This window comes from Dendropsophus ebraccatus, chromosome 1, assembly GCF_027789765.1.
Source record: "Dendropsophus ebraccatus isolate aDenEbr1 chromosome 1, aDenEbr1.pat, whole genome shotgun sequence".
Classification (NCBI taxonomy): domain Eukaryota; kingdom Metazoa; phylum Chordata; class Amphibia; order Anura; family Hylidae; genus Dendropsophus; species Dendropsophus ebraccatus.
The window spans coordinates 121370760-121387766 of record NC_091454.1 but is presented as its reverse complement, the minus strand read 5'-3'; the positions used below and the strand labels follow the sequence as shown (position 1 = coordinate 121387766).

The 17007-nt window shown below is 40.6% G+C and overlaps 1 protein-coding gene across 6 annotated transcripts in view; it reads left to right on the top strand.

Annotated features, from left to right (window-relative positions):
* Positions 1-17007, top strand: part of MAGI2 (membrane associated guanylate kinase, WW and PDZ domain containing 2) — a 673341-nt gene that overhangs the window by 525954 nt on the left and 130380 nt on the right. For all 6 annotated transcript variants that reach the window (XM_069978196.1, XM_069978177.1, XM_069978169.1 and 3 more), the window contains exons 8-9: positions 939-1060; positions 1901-2083. In XM_069978196.1, the coding sequence (XP_069834297.1) occupies positions 939-1060; positions 1901-2083 (305 nt within the window). The remainder of the gene's footprint in view (positions 1-938; positions 1061-1900; positions 2084-17007) is intronic.

Genomic DNA, 17007 nt, shown 5'->3' with positions numbered 1-17007 from the left:
CTGCTGACATTGTAATTTCACTGAAAGGGTATGTTCACACAGGACTGTAATGCTGATTTGATTCAGGTTTTGACTTTCCTGTTGAAATTAATTTGGAAAATCTGCAGCATATCTGCCCCATGTAGGCATCCTCTTAAAGGGTTTTTCGGGTGTATAACATTAAATAGTGGGTTACTGACACCCAGCACCCCTACTAATGAGCTGTTCTGGGGAGCTGCTGCATCATCACCCACACAGTGAATGGTACTGGAAGCCCTATGCTTTCCACTGTGTCGATGGCTTGGGGCTTTTGGCACCATACACTGTGTATGAATGCAGGTGCAGGGGTTCCCCTAAAAAGGTTATCACCAGAGGTTACCGAACAGCCGGGCCACTCCCTCTATGTCACTCCTCTGACACCCGCAACACCCACCCCCACCGGCATGCAGCTGATTACCAAACAGCCAGCCTGCTTCCTCTATGTTACTCTGCCGGCAGACGTAGTAGTAGAAAAGTAGTTTTATTCTGGCATGTATTGACAGGAGAGGGGCGGCAACCAGTCATCTGGGCAGGGAGCCACCTGTGTGACTAGTCATGGCTTTCTGCCTGTGAGTGTGCAGAGCGGGGATGACTGACAGGCAGAGAGGCTACTAACAGGTCTCTGCCTGTCAATCATGTCCACATTGCACGCTAACAGGCTGAGAACCATGACTAGTCACAGGTGGCTCCCTGCCCAGATGACTAGTTGCCACCCGTCTCACATGCAAAATAAAACTACTTTTTTTTTTTTTTTTTTTTGCTGTAAAGCTACTGCTGCAGTCACGGCTGGTAGCTTCAAGGAGCTGATTGGTTCCCCTTTAATATATATTTTATCTGCATCAATAGCAGACAGAGCATATTGACATACTAATAACACAGCTGCTGTCATTTGATTTTTATCACTTTCTGTATTGTCACAGTCACATAAACAGAAGAACCCAATTTGAGAACCCAGTGTTAGAAGCGAAAAGGAAGCTTCAGCAGCACAACATGCCCACGACAGAATTGGGAACTCAGCCTATGCAGGCTCAAGTATTTAGAGGTACAGTGCAGTCTTACAAATTTTCTAGAAATGCAGAGGATTTAATACTGGTTTTGTCTTTGAATGTACATTACAAGTTATTCTTCATCCTTTATTTTCTGTCAGTAAGCCTCTCTTGCTATGTATAGCTAACTGCTTCACTCTGCCCTGAGTAGCTGTTTTAGCTTCCATGTAGGAGACTCATCTTTCTTTTTCTCTTTCTGGCAAGTACGGTAGCATTGACTCACACCAAGGTATTATCATCGGCCTATCTATCCCTGTCAGAAAATGGGGAGGTCTAAAACATCAGGGACACTTCTTTTGAAATTTTATGATAATGTTGTGTGTTTTTGTTTTTTTAACCGCAGACTAAAAACAAGGAGTATTAGAAAAATGTTTTACACCTTAACTTTGTGCAGATGCAGTCACAAGGCACATTTTGGTAGCATAACCACAGAAGGTATGCATAGGAGCCTGTACTTTGAGAGGGGAAACGTACAGTACTGTATTCTTGCTGCTCAGGTAACATTCTCTGCACCAGGTGCAGAGAGCAAAATTACCATGTACACATATACACCATGTCCATGTACACATTTGCTGGGCTGGGTATGGGCTGGGCATATTTGCAGCAGTACTCTATGCTGATTGATAAGAGTCTTTAGAAGGTGACAACCTGACACTAACTGTAGTAATCTCATTTGGGTGCTAAATAGAGTAAAGGGTTATGAAGTCAACAACATCTTTGGGTCAGCTTGTTATGGTTTAAAGTTTACATGCAATGTTACCAAAATTAAGTGACAATGTTTGTATGCATATTTTGGTTCATCCAGGTGTTTAATGCAAAGTTTTGTCTTGCCATAGAAAAGCCACTTTTTACACGGGATGCATCACAACTTAAAGGAACATTTCTGAGCACCACTCTTAAGAAAAGTAACATGGGCTTTGGATTTACCATTATTGGGGGTGATGAGCCAGATGAATTTCTACAAGTAAAGAGCGTAATTCCAGATGGACCTGCTGCTCAGGATGACAAAATGGAGACAGGTACAGAACCTCATTAATCAGTACAGTTGCAGATACTTTAGGGTGGTAGTACTGTATAGTAGCTGAATTAGTTGAAAACTATTCTTGTGGGTGTTAGCCAATAGGCTCTTCATTGGATAACTAGTATGCAGTATATCTGTACAGGTGATGCAGCAGTGCTTCTCTATTATTGTGCTGGCACAGGTGAACCTACAAATGGATCTGTCAACCTGAGAGTTGCAGACACATGGCCCAAAACTTTGCTACTTTTTCAAAAAGTGTTGCAGTATATAAATGATACTTAATGGCCAACAAATACTTACAAGTGGGGCATTCACTTCAGCTATCATTGGGATTTTCAAAAGAATAAACTAGCAAATCTTTGAGCAACAAAGCACAAATATTTGTGACAATGTGTGACACATAGATTCTTAGTTAACCCCCCCCCCACACACACACACACACACACACACACTTTGTGCCCTGATTCCAACCATATTTTTACTTTCTCACTAGTCCCCACAGTTCCTGAAATATAGGTATTTTCCTGTTTACTATCTACTATTAGACAGGTGAGGAACGTTATTGCAGAATACAAGGTATGAATACTATGCTAAGTGGGTGTGATTCAGAGCTTCATAATTCCCCTTGCCCTACATGATTCACATTTCCTCAAAATCATTTTCAGACCCCATTAGCCTAGCATTTATGTCTTTTTTTTTTTTTTTTTTCAATAGAGTTCCTGCCCCTTCTGACTTTTCAGTGAAAAGTCACCCAAACAGTAAAATGACTGTATCTTGAGAACTTGGGGGGTGGGAGTGTAGCAAGATAGTAAAAACACCATTGCAATCAGGGTACCAGAGACTACAAGGGGATAGAAAAATTCTATTTGGACAGACCACAGGGTCTCCTAAAATAACTTGTGGACTCTTTTTTATTTTGAATGTTAAATACAATCACTACCACTAGACTATGAGGCCAAGAACAGTTTGTTGGAGGTGTTAACCTCTCAGTAATCCTAGTATGCTATCTTATTTCTCTGTAATCTATAGTGTGTTCCTGTAAGTACAGATTTTCCGGCTGGAAATTGTATGATAGTGGTGATTTTTTAACTATATGAAATTGCTCCCACATCAGCTCCCAAAACAGAATAGTCTGTTAGCAGCAAAAAGTATGATCACAGTCCGATTTAAGTTATTCTTTGGTGACAATTTTTCTAGACTCTCCTAAGAGATACCCTTCTTTCAAACCAAAACTACTGTACAATGTATAGTACAGTTTTATAATAGAGACATTTGTGAATTGTTATACTATTTCTGCACATGTTACACCCCACCAATAAGTTGTGGCAAAAGGGCAAATAGTCCAAATCCCGACATTTAATATCAACCACAGTTTAAACTTGCAGCCCTTAGTCAAATGCCCATGGCCTAGAATATCTGTGCCCTAACCTTGCACCATCCCTCCGTCCCTCCTCTCCACCCTCTTCATCATTAGGAATTTCCCTAGGACATTTTCTCCTGTCTGAACATTGCACAGGTGCCTTAAAGAGAACCAATCACGGAAGAATTATTATTTTTTTTATTCCTTAATTCTATTTAAATTACTTTTTTATTAATATTTGTAAATAGAATTAAAAAAATTTCTGTCCGCGTTTTTAATTTATTCATGTCTCTCTTCAGTGTCACGCGCCGGCTCTTTTCAAAAGAGCCGGCGCGTGACAGGAAGCTCCCGGCATGCAGAGCGGCAGGAAGAGCTCCCATGAGCTCTTGCCCGCCGCTCTGTAAATACACAGTGCGAGATCGCTGTGTATATCTGTCCTAATTAAACCTATTAGTTTTCTCATGAAGATACAGACTGCATTTGCAGTCTGTATCTTATACTTTACCTAATCCTATGTAGCAGTGTAGTGAGCCGGGCGCCATCTTGATGACTGGAACACACCGCTGGAACGCAAATGACGTCATCAAGATGGCGCCCGGCATTACTGCACCGCTACAAAGGAGTAGGTAAAGTATAAGATACAGACTGCAAAGGCAGTCTGTATCTTTATAAGTAGACTTTATGGAGATACAGACTGCCTTTGCAGTCTGTATCTTTTACTTTACCTACTCCTTTGTAGCGGTGCAGTAATGCCGGGCGCCATCTTGATGACGTCATTTGCGTTCCAGCGGTGCGTTCCAGTCATCAAGATGGCTCCCGGCTCACTACACTGCTACATAGGATTAGGTAAAGTATAAGATACAGACTGCAGAGGCAGTCTGTATCTTTTATAAGTAGACTTTATTGAGATACATACACACAAAAAGAGGTATAGCAGATCTCCCCTACACTACAACCTATATGTGTTATTCCGTGAGAAGGGGATATAGTGTTAGTATAGTGTCACTGGGTTCTAGTTACAAACTACATACCTATATAGAAACAACTGAACCTCCATAACTAGTTAACATACAAAGAATACTTTATTTCATAAAAAAGCACATACATTTGAAATCATAATACACAGTGAACTGCGACTGAGAAAAAGGGGTCTTGAAAAAGGTTGTTTACTGAAACGTGCGTTGGGGTGGGGGCAACTATCCGGCTGGCACATCACCTCCATTTGGGTAAGGTAACACATTTTGTATGACCATTTTGTTGATAGAGCTGGTTTAGGGTTGGTTTATGGTAGTATACCGATGAATTGTATTTTGTCCCTTATCATCTCTCTACACATTGCCTGATAGTAGCACCCCTCATTTGTATGTTTTTTCTGTTGGTTTTTAATGCATTTTCTCAGTCGCAGTTCACTGTGTATTATGATTTCAAATGTATGTGCTTTTTTATGAAATAAAGTATTCTTTGTATGTTAACTAGTTATGGAGGTTCAGTTGTTTCTATATAGCAGGGGTACTCAACAACTTTTAGTGAAGGTCCACTTACCGGGGTCTATTGTCAGGTGAAGGTCCGAGCTGAACATCAGTAGGAAACGTGTTTTGTTACTTTGTCACAAACGTTCAACTATTTATATACAGAATTGCTGCTTATTAGCGTGAAAACTGGCATTTTTTTCTCTCTCACCAAGCCTTTGATATAAGGTACAAAGGGAGTGACTGCCCTGGTAGTATATAGCCCCCCTGTTGCTCCCCCAGTAGTGTATAGCCCCCCCTGTGCGCTCTCCTTCAGTAGTATATAGCCCCCTGTTGCTCCCCCAGTAGTATATAGCCCCCCTGTGCGCTCTCCCCCTGTAGTATATAGCCCCCTGTTGCTCCCCCAGTAGTATATAGCCTCCCCGTGCGCTCTCCCCCTGTAGAATATAGCCCCCTGTGAGCTCCCCCCAGTAGTATATAGCCCCCCTGTGCGCTCTCCCCCTGTAGTATATAGCCCCCTGTGCGCTGTCCCCCAGTAGTATATAGCCCCCTGTGAGCTCCCCCCAGTAGTATATAGCCCCCCTGTGCTCTCCCCCTGTAGTATATAGCCCCCTGTGAGCTCCCCCCAGTAGTATATAGCCCCCGTGAGCTCCCCCCAAGTAGTATATAGCCCCCCTGTGAGCTCCCCCCTGTAGTATATAGCCCCCTGTGAGCTCCCCCTGTAGTATATAGCCCCCCCATGCGCTGTCCCCCTGTAGTATATAGCCCCCTGTGAGCTCCCCCCAGTAGTATATAGCGCCCCTGTGCTCTCCCCCCAGTAGTATATAGCCCCCCTTGTGCTTTCCCCCTGTAGTATATAGCCCCTGTGAGGTCCCCCCTGTAGTATATAACCCCCTGTGCGCTCCCCCCAGTAGTATATAGCCCCCTCAGTAGTATATAGCCCCCTGTGAGGTCCCCCCTGTAGTATATAACCCCCTGTGAGGTCCCCCCTGTAGTATATAGCCCCCTGTGCACTCCCCCCAGTAGTATATAGCCCCCTCAGTAGTATATAGCCCCCTCAGTAGTATATAGCCCCCTGTGAGGTCCCCCCTGTAGTATATAGTCCACCTGTGCGCTCTCCCCTTGTAGATGCCCCCCAGACAGAAAAAAAAAATAACAAAAACAACTCACCTAGCACTTCGTTCCCCGCTGCGGCTGTCTTCGTCTCTTCCCGTCGGTCCGGCCCCCGGCTGATACGCGCTCTGTAGGGATGTCCCGGGGATTCCCCAGCAGAGCGCGCATCAGTGACCTCAGCGTACGCCGCCGGCCTGCACTTCCGGGAATGACAGGCCGGCAGCGTACACTGAGGTCTGTGGTGCGCGCTCTGCTGGGGAATCCCCGGGACATCCCCAGAGAGCGCGTATCAGCCGGGGGCCGGACCGACACTGCCCCCAGCCCCACAGGCGTACTGACATCTAAGGACAGTACGCCTATGGGGCGGGAGGCAGTGCGGTGGGGAGCGGGACCTCCTAACCGCCCCGGGACGGACCGGATCCGGGGCGGTTAGGAGGTCTGACCAGGGGTCCGGACAGCTGGCCTCCGCGGTCCGGGTTCGGACCGCGGTCCGCCAGTTGAGGACCCCTGCTATATAGGTATGTTGTTTATTGAGATACAGACTGCCTTTGCAGTCTGTATCTTATACTTTACCTAATCCTGTATAGCGGTGCAGTATTCCCGGGCACCGCCATCTTCATGACGTCAGTTGCGTTCCACTGCTGGAACGCACCGCTGGAACGCAAGTGACGGCATCAAGATGGCGGCGCCCAGCAATACTTACACCGCTATACAGGATTGGGTACAGTATAAGATACAGACTGCAAAGGCAGTCTGTATCTTCAGGAATAGACTTAGGGAGAGAGAAACTTTTATTATAGGGACAGTTAATTTTAGGTGATTGGTTCTCTTTAACGATCCAGCCCATGTGCCGTGCTAACATAGGTGAGGAATAGGAGACAATCTGCCTGGAGCATTCTTAATGATGAAGAGGGCAGGGAAGAGGGACAGAGAGGCGGTGCCAGCCTAATGCATACACAATCTAGGCCACGGCCGTTTGACACAGGGCTGCCAGTTTCAAAGTTGTTTTTTAGGACAATAACTGCATCACCTGCCGAACGGACCCCAGGACAGATCTTGGATTAAAAGCAGCTATCTGAAGGTACAAGCAGTTGGGTGGAGTCACATTCTGGGTACAGAGTCACTTTAACTTGCATAAGCGAACCTCGAGCATGCTCGAGTCGATCCGAACCAGAGCTTTCGCAATTTGATTAGTGGTGGCTGCTGAACTTGGATAAAGCCCTAAGGCTATGTGGAAATCATGGATATAGTCATTGGCTGTATCCATGTTTTCCAGACAACCTTAGAGCTTTATCCAAGTTCAGCAGCCACCGCTAATCAAATGCCGAACGTTCGGGTTAGAGTTCGGATCGTCTCGAACCCGAACCCGGTTCGCTTATCTCTATTAATAATCTTTATACAGTGGTCAAGGTCTGTAAGAAGCTCATCTTAGTGTCTATTAGTAGTACATCATCATTATTCTGCAAAATGGAAGTTCTTACTATTTGTTTGCTTTTCTGTCAGCATTGTGGTATCTATGCACATGGGAGCTGCATTACTATGACACACAGTGGGAGACCTATCATGCTGTAAGATTCCCTTAGTTGTCAATAGCAAGCAATCAGTTCCTAGCTTTTATTTCTCATAGGGACTGGTTAAAGGAAGGCTGAGCTGTGATAGGTTGCAATGGGCAACAAAGAGAATCTTCGTATAAACAGAAAACTAAATCTCCCCCACTGTGCTAAAATCAACTGAAGAACAAATGCAAAAGTCTTATAAATCCATGATTTCCCTGTGTTACATGTGGATCTGGCAGCAGTTTTCACCGTGTATATATATACTTTACTATAAATTGCAAGAAATATACTATATGTGAGTTTACTGGTTCTTATTGTAGGCTTTTTAGCTTGTCTCTTTTTGTATTGGTATAGAACTGAAAGTGTTAGCTCAGTGTCTTAGGGGCCTATTCCACGGAACGATAATCGGCCGAATCGGCCCGATTCAGCAGATTATCGCTCCAAGGAATAGAGAAAACGATCAGCCGATGATTGTGTCATCGGCTGATCGTTTATTTAGGCCAAGACCCAAAATCATCGGTCACCACCCACGCATCGCTGCGTGAAATAGCGGTGCGCAGCGGGTGACCGACGATTTGAGAAGCATCATACATTACCTTGCAGGGCTTCTCCTCCACTCAGTCTTTCTCTCCGGGTCCTGCTGCGCAGCATCAGCTTCGGACTGAGCTATCAGACCGCCCAGCCAATCACTGGCTAGGACCGCCACGGCCAATGATTGGCTGAGCGGTCTGACAGCTCAGTCAGGCCGCTCCGGAGGTAATGCTGCGCCGCGGGACCCGGGGAGGAAGATGCCTGTGTATTGAAAGGTGTAGTCAACTATGCTTTTCAATAGAATTAAAAAAAAAAGTATGCCAACTTAGTCCAGATGTTGGTAAAAAACATTACTCTTTAACCAAGTTAAACCAAGCATAAACACTAAGAATTTTATTTTAATATTTTTTTTATATATTTTTTTTCTTATTAGCGGTTTAATAAAACTAAAAACACACAATGTTCTAAGTAAGTACCTTGTGTAATACAACATACAATGCATTTTGTTATATTTTGCAGTATTTAAAAATATTTCTTTTATTAGCAGAATAATGTAAATGTCTTGAAGGTTCTCATTTATCAGTAAAGCTTTGCAAGTTTGGCAAGTTGCCTGAAGTAATTACTCATTTTTAAGACAATGTGCTGAATATTCAAGTTTTTGGAATACTATGTCTGCTGAACATTGTTTTATTAGCTTTCTCCAGCATAGTCAGACCTTGTCTGAAAATCTGAATGCTATCATTTGTCTATTGACATAAGCATGACATGTTTAACCCTTTATAAGCCATACATACTGGGACTAAGTGGCGCTTCAATCCATTAGAATCACTTACATTCAAAGCAAAATGAATACAAGTATAAAAAGTCAAATTGGATACATAAATCCAGAAAAGTTTCTAAATAATTGGACATCTAGAATCATAATGTGTTTTTGTTTAGGGGTTCCCTACAAAAAGCTCAAGATGGGTGTGTTAAACTTTTCTATAGTTGTCTAATGCTAGATGGCCATCAAAAGTGTGTCCTTTTATCCTCTATTTGGTCAGAATACATCAGTTTACCATAACAAGAACGGTACAAAATAGTGTAGTAGAAGTATACTATTCCATCCAACAAAGACCAGTAAAAACAAAATACACATTAATGGGTTAAGAGTTATGGATGCCTCGGAAACATAATGTAAACAGCCATTTATTTTTGCTTGCAGATTATAATTTTGGGCTACGACTAGTGACCAGTGTACAGAAATGAATGTATACCTAGCAGGCCTAATTTATGATACATCAGGCATGGGGGGACAGGCCACACCTGTTTTCCGCATTGCCATCTATCAGAGGCTTACTTCTAAAAAGTCGTAGTCGTAGATTTGCTCATAAGTCTGCAATTATTTTCACATTATGCCAAATGCAAGCTTTCTACAAAGTGTTGCACAATATTAGTTTCCCCCAAATTTTCCAATTTGCCTTTCATACCTTTTACAATACCCTTCTAATGGAGAAACAATTCTCATTCAAACATAGTTTTTTAGCCTGTACTGTTTAATCTACATTGGCAAGTCTGCACAGACCTTTAAGCAGGTAGATCAACTACTTAGTGTCACATAATGGCCAACTTTTTAATAGTGTGTTTAGCCCCTTCCTGGGTGTCACAAAGTCGTCTTTATTGATAGATTTACAATTTTGACAAGAGGCAGAAAAGTGTCCTTTCTTAGCACCCCACATGCTCTGCCAAGATCTCTTCTTACTTTTAATGGCAGCTCTTACCAATTGATTAGATAATGTTTTGCCTATTTTCTATACAAGACAGGACAGTTTCTGAAAAATCCTACTGTATTAAGGCTAATTGTTATCCACATTCCATACATAGGTGTGTGTTTTTGTTTATGTACTCGTGAGAGTGCTCCCCATACACGCAAACACAGATACACACACCATTTTAGCCCTCCTCTATCTTTCTATCGTGATCCAACCATCTTCCCTTTGCCTTTTTTCCCTTTTATATTTACTATTTATTTTTACCTCAATTTGTAAACCAAAAGAATTCCCAGATTTCTTCAGATGATCACAACATTAGACCATTTGTGAAGCATAGATTTAATTTATACAACAATTATGTCGGGTTACAAGGATTATATAGCAGCAGCGGAAAATGAGCCCGAATCTCTACAGAATGCGAGATAGGACCTCTAGTCAGTAAAAACCTTCTAGTCAGCAAAAACCTTCTAGTCCTCCTCATTAAACCTACTAGTAAAGTCCATAGACAACTTAAATTAGAATCAGAAGTATCCCACTAAGACAGGAGCTTATCATATCAAGGGAGGATTCTCTTAAAAAGGAGAGAACCATTTAGATATTTACTCTGTTAATACCGTCATAAGTTTTCTGGTCCAATTTGATTCACCATTTCAATTAGCAGCACAAAAATGAAAACTCCAAATGTCTGCTCGCGTATACACATAGATGCTTAATTGAAATCATGTTTTCCAGATGTCTAAAGCTTTTGCCGTATCTATAATGGCTTTGTTGCTTTCCACTTACTAGCACAGTTTGTTTTAAACATATGTTCCATATTTGGTAAAAATGAGAATAGTAATTTTGTGCATCAGTATGAGAGGCTCCTATTTATTTAAAGCATGCTTACCAAATCTGAATAATTCACACCACGGGATATTAGCATTTGCTTTGTGCCTACCAATTTTAGATAACATAGTAAAAAGTCAGACAAATGGAGCACTATTTAGTACATAATAGGTTTCTCAACGCTGTAAAACATAACGTTTCTTTTTTTCTATTCCTCTTCTGTATTTCTGCTGTATTTGTAGTAAATAAAATACATTTGACCATCATCTGCCAATGTAAAAGGACCCTTTTAGTTTCTTGTGAAATACTTAACCTAAGTATTAAAGGGGTACTCCGACATCAGGTAAAAAAATAAATATGCTGCAGAAACATATAGCACTGCTTATCTGTCTGTCACCTTTCTGAAACTACAAGAAACCTAACTGTTTTGGGAATGTGATAGATCTGTATTTCATGGTTGTACTTCTTGGTTGAGCAGTTGCTTAGTACTTTAATTCCTAGAAAGAACTGCTTTCTCTCAGCTCTTTATCATAGTCCTTTCACTCTGCCTAGTCCCCTCCTGCATGTTCCCTACCACAAGAACATCTTATTTCACTGCAGACTATTGCACATCAGTGTGGTTGCAGCACCTGCTGCATCACTCGGCAGCATGCTAAAGTCACACTTCACTTGCCCCAATTGAGATATATATGCATCTGAATATATCACAGGGAGATAGTGATGTAGTCTGGAGAGGCTGGTCAGGGATGATAAAATCACTCGAGGGTTACTGCCATTTAAGTTGTTCAATTTCAAGATCACCGCATTAGGAACTTTCATGTTTTTGTCCATACGTTTTAATTTTTGAAAGTTTAATTTTAACTTACAGAAAAAACATGGTTGACCACGTTTTTGTTTATGGTAAAACATAAAAAAAAAATGGATCCGTTTTGATGTTTAATTTTTATAATATAAGTCAATGGCATACAACTGCATCATTTTGTTCCACAAAATGGATACATTAAACAGACAACAAAAACGCAGCGTGAAGTGGCAGTAAGCAGGGGTTCCTATAAAATGACAGCAAGCAGGGGTTGATACAGAACATTTACTACATAACGGTATAACTTTTCCAAATGTAGTTTGATTTGCAGAAGCTTGTAAACCTCCGAAACTTACTATATACCATGTACTTATAAAGTCTGCTGTGGGGCAATGACAGCTGTTTAGTATAAAACCTGAATTTTAAACAAATTGAGGTTTCTAAACTGTAAAAACCAGGATCAAATATTCTATGCTTACTGGGCTTTTATTTAGTCTGACATAACTTGTGGTACAGCGCTCGCATGCTGGTTATTATTATTTTGCTCTTTTCCATAAAAAAGCGGATTTATGTTGTGGTAAAGTTATGATGTCTTGTAGTCTGTGTGGTTATATTATAGCAGCTGCAAAAGCTACAGAATGATGCATGTTGTGGTGACTTTAAATATGAGACACAGTGGAGATTTACAATATCTCATAAAACCGCTGTGATATAAGAGTGACTATGGTTTTTTAGCTGTGAGCTAGTGAAATGATGCTGGCATAGTGTAATTGTTGAACAGTAGTGGCACAGTGCAATCCCAATGAAGCAAAACACAAACAGCCTTGTGGATACATCTGGGTGAAGCATTAAATTGCTTCTGAGGGTCAGATTTACTAATGGTCTATTAAGCTGAAAGCCTATAAGGTGTTTTAAAGCGCTGTACTGTTACAGTCCTAAATCTTTAGAGATTTGTAATAACTTCCAGTCAACGCAGTGTGACCCTGCTGAGCGCTTATTAACAATTCGCTGTGGTCCACTCGTATAAATAATGGCTTGGACTATATATTTTTTTTTATTTGCCATGAAAATAAAGATTCTTGCTGTGCCATTAACCCAGCTCGTCCTAAGAAACTCAGGATTGTTCAGTACTTAACACCATTGTGTTAAATACAGATCAAGCGATGCAGAGGAAAACAAAGCTTGCTTTCCAAACAATATGGTTTCAACTATTAGTCGATGTCTCAGCCTCAGCATTTGTAATGGCATCCAATATCATATTGTGTTCAGAAAACTAACACTATTGAGCTATAGTAGCAACTATCCTTACCTAGCAATTATTTTAGCTAAATTATATGTTTGCTGTCAGTGAATGTCATATACTTTTTTTTTTTTTTTTTATTCCAGAAGCTGAAATCTTGTACAGACCCAATAGTTCTCAGACACGCAATTTTATGAAATCTAGGCAATACCCATGAGCTTAATATATGTTATATTGAGGGTTTTTCATCAGTTCATCATAATGATTTATTTGTTGTTGGGTTTTGTTTTTTTTTTGTTTATTTATTTATTTATTTATTTTTTAGACAGACCATTAAACAATGCAAAAAATATTTCCCCATATAAGACCCCATTTACACCTTAGTGCTATGTATAATATGTGTTATGTCTATTGCTCTCTCCAGGGCCATGGTGATAAAAAAAAAAAAAGAAGCTCCTCCACGTTTTCTTTGGTGGATTGCTCAAATCTCAGAAAGCTGCTTCTCTGCAGGTTTCTAAAGTAGGAACCAATCAAAACACATTATTTATGTTCTTTTATTGTATGCAGGGTAGAGTTATGTGGCTATAATGCTAATACAATATAAAAAAGAAAGGTAATGGCTCACAGGACACCCTTTAAGTTCACCAGAAATCAATAGACCTCAATTTCTCTGCTCTTCATAACAAGCTTCAGTCAGTTGATTGAAAAGGTCACTTATTGAGAAACTTATTTGGGAAATTTAGAAGATTATTGGCCCCTTTAAGACATGTATGGGATGTGGTTAATTCTAATGTCCATAATGCTTTGGCACATACTGTTTTTATTAGTAATGGGTTATTCAAACAACCACAAAATAATTCTTGTAAATTGAAGAAGTACTACTAAGTCAGGAAGATGCTGTTGAAGCATGTTGCATTGCTTACATGTCTGCCTGAGTTCTGAGAAATCAATTTTGTGGGTAAATAATCCACCCCCCTACCATGTCCTCTCACTACTTCCTGGTTAAGCAGTTGCTCAGTACCACAATTCCCGGGACGCATTGCTTTCCTTCAGCTCTTTGACAGCCCCTCATCTCTGCCTACTCCCTCCACACCATCTCTTCTGTCCCCACTCAGAGCTATTGCAAACTATTTCAATGCACAGTAGACTATTGCCCTGCAGTCAGGAAATCTGCAGCACCTGCTGCATTCATTCCCTTTCAGCTCTTCTGGTTAAGGCTTTGTTTATGAGAAAGCAGCATGCTGTGATCACAGCTTATTATACCCTAAATGTCTCAAAGATATAAAAGTATATGTGTATATGAAAGAGAGATTGTGATGTAGGCTGGAGGGGCTGGTCAAAGGCAATGACATCACTCAGGGGGGCAAGGTTTAAACTCAGAGATAAGATCCAGCCAAGTCTCCAGAGACAGCTGTAGATAATGCGTCACCTTGGGAGAGATGGGGGTGCTGGGGATCTTTTGAGACAACACCACATTGAAAATGAAAGAACTACACAGCTTGCTGTCGGGGGTATTTAATATTGCACATATATCTGCACATATATCTCAATATTGCACATTGCAACCGTCTACGGATTTTTTTTAATATAACAAGAAAATATGATGCTACTTTGCATTTATTTCTATCTTCCATTTGCACCCTCTTATGTCTATAGGAGACAAATGGAAAACACTAATTTAAGCAAAGTGCCATCATATTTTATTATTGCTGTATTAGAACAAAGGAAATGAATGGCTGCAAAGGTAGACATAACCTTTAGGTAAAGAGATTTAAGATATGGGGCCACACACTGGTCCCAGAACCTTATCGCTGAGGAGAACAACGCCTAAAACATTGAGCCGCAAGTGCTTATTGGCCAAGCCCTATTGCCACAAGTGCCTGCTCTCTCCTTCCTCCCTTACCTATCCCAGCTCCATGCCTTAACTTTTCAGCCACTTTTCTCATTCTTGTGTTAGGAAGAGTAATGTTGGACATTAAAGGGGGAGGTATGGTGCTGGGAAAGATGGGAGACGTAGCAGGTACCTAAGGCTCTTTAGCTTATTGAATAATATGGCTTTTCACCAATGAGAAATCTAGCTTCAAATCAATCAAGGTTTAAATGTTAAAGTGGTTTCACCCCACCTGTTGCTGTATTTAGACAATAACCCCCTGCCCCTTTCATTGCTCACTTTTATTATGCACAACAGTTTTATTAATGGAAATTGAGCATGTGTGCAAATGTGGATTGACACAAGTACTAATCTTCTGTTCAGATAAATCTAACCTAATTTCTTTGGTAAAACCAATAAAATGTGAAGCTATCTCACTATATAATACATTTCAATGTGTCTGGATATGAAGACCAGAGCTAAATTGTTCCTGCTTCTCAGCAGCATACTTGGTCCCACGACGGACTTTAAGATGAGTTGATTTGTGACATAGGAAAGCTAGCACATTCAATAAGAAGTGTAATTTATGTAAGTGCATCCAGCTTTTCTGAGCTTTCTGGTAGTGAATGATGGAAATTACGAAAGTAAAATACATCTAGAATATCCTAGGCACTTTTCTAGCCAACAAGTGCTGTCCATTTAGGAGTCTATAGAACTTGTGAATCAACGTTCTGGTGCCAAGCTCAATAATCTCACAAATCATTTGAAGTCTTACCTATTTAGTGTGATAAAAATGTCCAGTTTTCAGTGTCAAATAAGGTTTGTCGATGTTTAAATCACAGTAGAATTAGTTACACCATCTAATAAAGTAAAATAAGATTAAATCTAGTCATAAGTCGCTTCAACTTTACATTTTTCCTCAATTATATTAAAACCACTTTAAGTCTGAGCCAATTTTCAGTTTTGCGCTTTCATTTTTACCTCCCTGTGTTTAAGAGGCCATAAGACTTCTATTTTTTCACCTACAGACCCACATGAGCCCTTATTTTTTGCGCCACTAATTGTACTTTGCAAGAACAGACTTTGCATAAAATATGCTGCAAAACCAGAAAAAAATAATGCGTGTGGTGCAATTGAAAATGGAACCCAATTTTTTTTTTTTTTTTGGGGGGGGGGAGGTGTTTACACCATTCACCCTATGGTAAAACTGAAATGTTATGCATGTTCCTCAAGATGTTATGATTACAATGATATGCAACTTGCATAGCTTTTATTTTATCTGACCGCTTTTAAAAACTTAAATCTTTAAAAAAAACTAAATGTTCCTTAAAATTCATTATAAATCATAAAAATTTAAAATAAATCATTATAACGCTTTTATCCTTTAGTCCATGGGGCTGTGTCAGGTGTCATTTTTTGTGCCATGATATGTGCTTTCTATTTTAATAAAAAGTGATCAAAAAGTCGCATATACGCAAACTGTGTGCGCAATTTTGGGCGCTTACACAAAAAAAATTTTACATACACATTATTTTGAAATCCCCCTGGGGGAATTCTAGTACAACTACACTGATCTCTCATAGAGATCAGTGTAGTATACTTAATTATACTTAATACAGCACCGATTCATTAGATCTGTGATGTATTGCTCTGGTCTGCAGCAGACCAGATGCATGGATTGCAGAGCCAGTATCAGCGTCAGTCCAACCGGCTCAGAAGAAGGGATCTCCCCTGTGTGAAGATACCGCCACTAGACACCAGGGATGACTCTCCGCAGGGCATTTATATGCAGCTGTCATGTTTGACAGCTGCATTTAAATCTACTTACTAGGGGGCGTGGCAATTGGACTGCGCCCAGTGATAGCTGCGGTCCCAGGCTACATAAAGCAGCCGGGATCGCAGTTGTTCAGAGCAGGGTCGCGGCCAAAGGTTCCCCATCCCTGCCCTGGTGGTGGTTGGACTTTCTTGTTTGCATAAATGTCTTTTGGTTAGAGTCAAACTTAATAATGTATTCATTGTATACAACATTATATAGGCAATATATGGTCTAGTAATTACCTTATTTATGCATCTATTACATGGCTACTTTACTTTCATTTTTTTTTTTTTTTTTACAGCATAAAATTTTTGTAAATAAACTTTGGCATGGCCTACAAAATTCATGCTGGAATGATATTCTCTGTGCATGGCATGTATTTATTTCTAACATGTAAGTTATACTCTACTGTCAACATTTTCTGAGACATTGACACATGCCAATTTCTTTTGTATAGCATGTGAAAAGGAAATCTGTTGTAAGTGCATAAGGGAATACAAGTTATCTTGCTCTGCCTTCCAATGACACATGCTGTTAAACCAAGTACTGGCACATTGGAAAGTAGGAGCCGTGGGGAGAAATAGCAATT